This window comes from Phalaenopsis equestris, unplaced genomic scaffold (genome assembly GCF_001263595.1).
Source record: "Phalaenopsis equestris unplaced genomic scaffold, ASM126359v1 Scaffold234032, whole genome shotgun sequence".
NCBI classification, from domain to species: Eukaryota; Viridiplantae; Streptophyta; class Magnoliopsida; order Asparagales; family Orchidaceae; genus Phalaenopsis; species Phalaenopsis equestris.
The window spans coordinates 70,554-74,884 of record NW_018251959.1 but is presented as its reverse complement, the minus strand read 5'-3'; the positions used below and the strand labels follow the sequence as shown (position 1 = coordinate 74,884).

Sequence of the window (4,331 nt, the reverse complement as noted above, 5' to 3'; positions counted from 1 at the left end):
TGTGTGCTCGTGATTCACGTTTTGTTTGCTCATTGACTCGATCTTGAATATTCATTCGATATACGCGAAAATGGACGGCATTTGTTCATCGTCCTTGATCTTCCTAACTCGAGAGCTATTTATGTTCTAACCCTAGGATCTCGCTCGATACTCAACCAATTTAAGTGTGGTTTGTTCCTACACATTCATCTAAGTGAGACGAGCACATCTATACGTCTAGATACGCATGAAATGTAATTTTTTTTCACAAAGGTCCAAAACAAGGTAAACATGAGAAATTTTGGGCTATACATTTGCCCAAGAGATGAAGCCTCAATTCTGTGTGTTCCCGAGCTTTTCCTTGAGCCCACAAACATCTTCTAAGCTTTAATTCGATCTGTAGTCGAGCCTATGTATGTTCTAGGTCAAGAGGTGGCTCGGGTGTGGTCTAGGTATAGGTTAATCTATACCTAATCTATAATAATCTTGGCATTCCTATTATTGTACCAAACGAAAATATTCCCCATTCCACAGAAAAAAAAATTCAGAACCCATCATTAGATAAAAAAATCAAGCTTCCTAGCATTTTCTAGGCCCTAATCTCATCAAAAGACCGCCCACAAAAATCTTAATTACACATCAACTATTATATGATAATTCAATCCCATGTACATTGAACTAATTTGTATAGTTCTAATTTCATATAATCTGAATTAAAGTAAAGTGTTTGAGATCATTTTTTTTTTCTATTTATTTATTTTATTTTGTTCTTTTTTTATGCGTTGAATTGAATTAAAACTCTTTGGTTGCGGCAGTTATTTTTAAAAACACTCAAAATAATTTTTAGGTGCTCTCAACATTTTAAAAAACAAGGTGATTTATTTTTTAAAGCAAAAAAAAAAGATATACATACATACATACATACATGCATACATGCATACATACATACATACATACATGCATACATATGTCATTTATATATATATATATATATATATATATAGTAAATAAAAATGTTTTAAAAAATAACAGTACAAAAAAAAAATAGAAAATAAAAGTGATATAAAATTGGTCTAAATTTTTGACATCACTAATCCTCGTGTAATATTAATGAAAGAGATCATCTTCGTGAAATATCACAACAATATGAACACATACGCTATAAACAGAAAATGTAGTTAGAAGAGGAAAGATGAAGGAACTTCCATGATCGAAAGTGCGAGTCAGGGCTCCAGAATACATTGATATAAAATGAACATTCAAGCGTAGTTTCCCAATAAAATAAATAAAATAAAATAAAATATTTTGCTTTTTTTTCAATATTATGATATGCATGCAAAGTCGCAGATCCCAAAATAAAATTTAAGAAAATCTCTAAATAAATTCTATAACATTAGAAGACAATAAAATCCATCAATTATTCTTATTTATATCCATCTATTTAAGGAGAAAAATGTGCTTACATAAGACAAATGCAGCGCTGCGTGCTTCAGAGAGATTATTTAAAAGGTATTTGGGGGTTATATCCATGTTATTCCTTTTGTAACCTCACTATAACCTTCATGTAACATGTTTGTACCCTCTAGTAAGTTCCGCGCTTTTGTTTTCATATGTTTATAGGTTGCAGGGAGGTTACAGAGGGTATAATGCAGATATAACCCCCTAATACACTCTGAATAACCTCCCTGACGTACGTAGCGTTGCGTACGTCTTACATACGTAATATTTTCTCCTATTTAAGAGTCATACATAAGATTGATCAGGATAAATATAATGATAAAAAAGCAACATCATGAAATTCTGATTTCGTCTCACGATGAATAAGCAATGAGTCGAAATCTTTACCTGATAGCAGAAGCTCCCACTCAAATTAATCCACTATTTCGCATACACCTGGTTCAAAAAATTAATAAAGAGGTTAAAAAATAAAAAAGAAAAAACAAGCATCCATGATAATCTCTTCGGTTGATAAGATATCCGAATTAAAATTAACAAAAGGGCATAATTGCTTTTTATTATTCCCCAAACACGCATCAAATCAAAACTAATTGTTTTGGATCAAATTATGGACGATCAGCAATAGTCCACGTCATGTCACCCTCAAAGATCCAATGGCACACCTCGATCTTTCCCGGTCCGTGCCCCAGCAATACGAAGGCCCCGTGCATGGGGCTCCAATCCGACGTGTCAATATGACAGATGGCAATTCCCTGATTGATCTTCTCCTTGCTATCAACAGCCAGGATTTTAGCCTCGTAAACGCGTACACGCGGGACCGAGTGGCAGTAGTAGACCAGATACGGGTACAGGCTTTGGTGGCAACTCACGGATGAGGTAACCATACCGCCGTTCACTCCCGTCACCTCGCCGACCAGAATTCTTTCCTTGGCGCCCTTGGTGTTCTGAGTGGATCTTACCGCAACGTCGCCGCCGAGGACTGAGACGGCAAAGTCGATCATGTCCTCAGCCGACGCGGCGCAGCGCTTCGTCTCCCCGCGGCTCGGTGGCCGCTCGCATTCTCCCACCGTGGATTCCACAGCATTCGCCATGGCTGTACCCGGAGGGATCTTGAAGATTCGTGCGACGGCCGCGGCCGAAAACGGAATCTTCCCCGATATAGACCGCGGAAGGAACGATCGCGGCGGCATTCGATCTCGAATGTCTGGCATCTGCATAAATGTCCCCTTTTTCAGACTTCCTTCCCTGAAGAATTTCCCCTGTTCCACCCATCGATTTATCCTGGGCCGCATAGCCGCTGATGTGGAAATTGGGGACGATGAGGAATTATGATACGATTTAAAATCAATGCCAGTTTTGGCATAGGATTTGAATGTGGTGTTGTCGCCAAAGTAAGACTTGAAGTTGATGTGATCATTGCCGGAGCCCTCGCCGTAACCCTTAAACGCATCGCTGCCCGGGTTAAACGACTTTCCGTAATTGTTGAATTCGGCCGTAGCGTCATTTCCCCCTTTCTCATAAGACACGAAGGAATCGTCCCCTACATTGGATTGATCTCGATAGCCGGTGAATTTATCGCTGCCGGCGTTTGCTCTTGAACCATACGATCGAAAATTGTTTTCAGGCACATTGCCGTTATCGCCATACGAGGTGAACGTGTCTTTGTTGACGTTTCCATCCTCGCCATAGTTTGCGAAACCGGTTTCGATAACATTAGAGTTGTTACCATAAGAGGCGAATTCTGCGATGACGCCGTTTCCAATCTTGCCATAGCCAGAGAAAGACTGGTCGCCGGAGTTAGCGTTGCCGGAATAAAAATTGAAGCCTGAGGTGCGTCCGTTGCCTTCCGCGGCGTAGTTTATGAATCCTAGGTCGGGTACATTGGAAGAATGATCGTAGGATGTGAAGTTATCGATTCCGCCGGCCGTGCTGGCGCCGTAGGAGGTGAAGTTGGCAGTGACGACGTTGCCATCAGGGGCGTAAAATGAGAAGGAATCGTCGTGGCCGGCGGAGTTGCGGCCGTAACGGCGGAATGAGTCGAAAGGAACGTTGAGATTGTCTGAGTAGTTTTTAAACGAAGAAAGTCCGCCGGCAGCTTCGTTTCCATAGTTGGTAAAGATTCTACTTTGGTATTTGGTGAAGTCGGAATTGGAGGGGTGGGAGGACAGAGAAGGAGTTAAGTCGGGGGAGCAGAGTAGCGCGGCGGAGGAGCAGAAGGAGGATAGGTGGGTGGAGAGGTTGGATGGGTCGATGGAGGCGATGTTAGAGAATGTGGCTGCGTCGACGGCAGAGAGAGGGGTGAGCTTGGAAACAAAGAAAAATGGATGTGGCAAATTGTTGGAGATTTTGCGGTTCCAGTAACGGATAAGCGCTGCTTTTTCTGTGAATGGGTTTGTTGATGATTTGGTCTGAGTCGCCGGGACGGTGGTGATTAAGAGATGGAGGAGGAAGAGGAGGAAGGTTGCGGCCATGAGAGTGAAGTGAGGCGGCTTCTTACGCGTTGTTGTTGGAAGCCAGAGAGTGAACTAATTAAATATATAAGCGGGGTATTAGGACAGTTTGGGCTTTTTTCTCCGGTATGGCACATTTGAGCAGTTCTTCAGTCAGAAATGATGGATCACCGTTCGGTATGATGTGTGACGGATGGTGATCAAGTAATGGTGATCAAGTAATCTAGATTTGAAATTCAATATATATATATATATATATATAAATTTCCTGCAGGATTAAAATTTATATATATATATATATATATATATTTACATACATATCACTCAATTTCTATGTATTTACATATCTAATATGTATGTTTCAATTTTAAATACATACCACCTCATCTTCTCATGAGAAGTTGTATTTTACTTTTTAAAAAATTAAAATGAGAGTATTTCTCT

At 40.3% G+C, this 4,331-nt stretch overlaps 1 protein-coding gene across 1 annotated transcript; it reads right to left on the bottom strand.

The window, feature by feature from the left end:
* Window positions 1-1,925: 1,925 nt before the first annotated feature.
* On the bottom strand, window positions 1,926-4,038 carry LOC110038821 (BURP domain-containing protein 12-like). The gene has a single exon (XM_020743732.1). The coding sequence runs from the start codon at window positions 3,906-3,908 to the stop codon at window positions 2,043-2,045; it is 1,866 nt and encodes a 621-aa protein (XP_020599391.1). The 5' UTR covers window positions 3,909-4,038; the 3' UTR covers window positions 1,926-2,042.
* Between the last annotated feature and the right edge of the window lie 293 nt (window positions 4,039-4,331).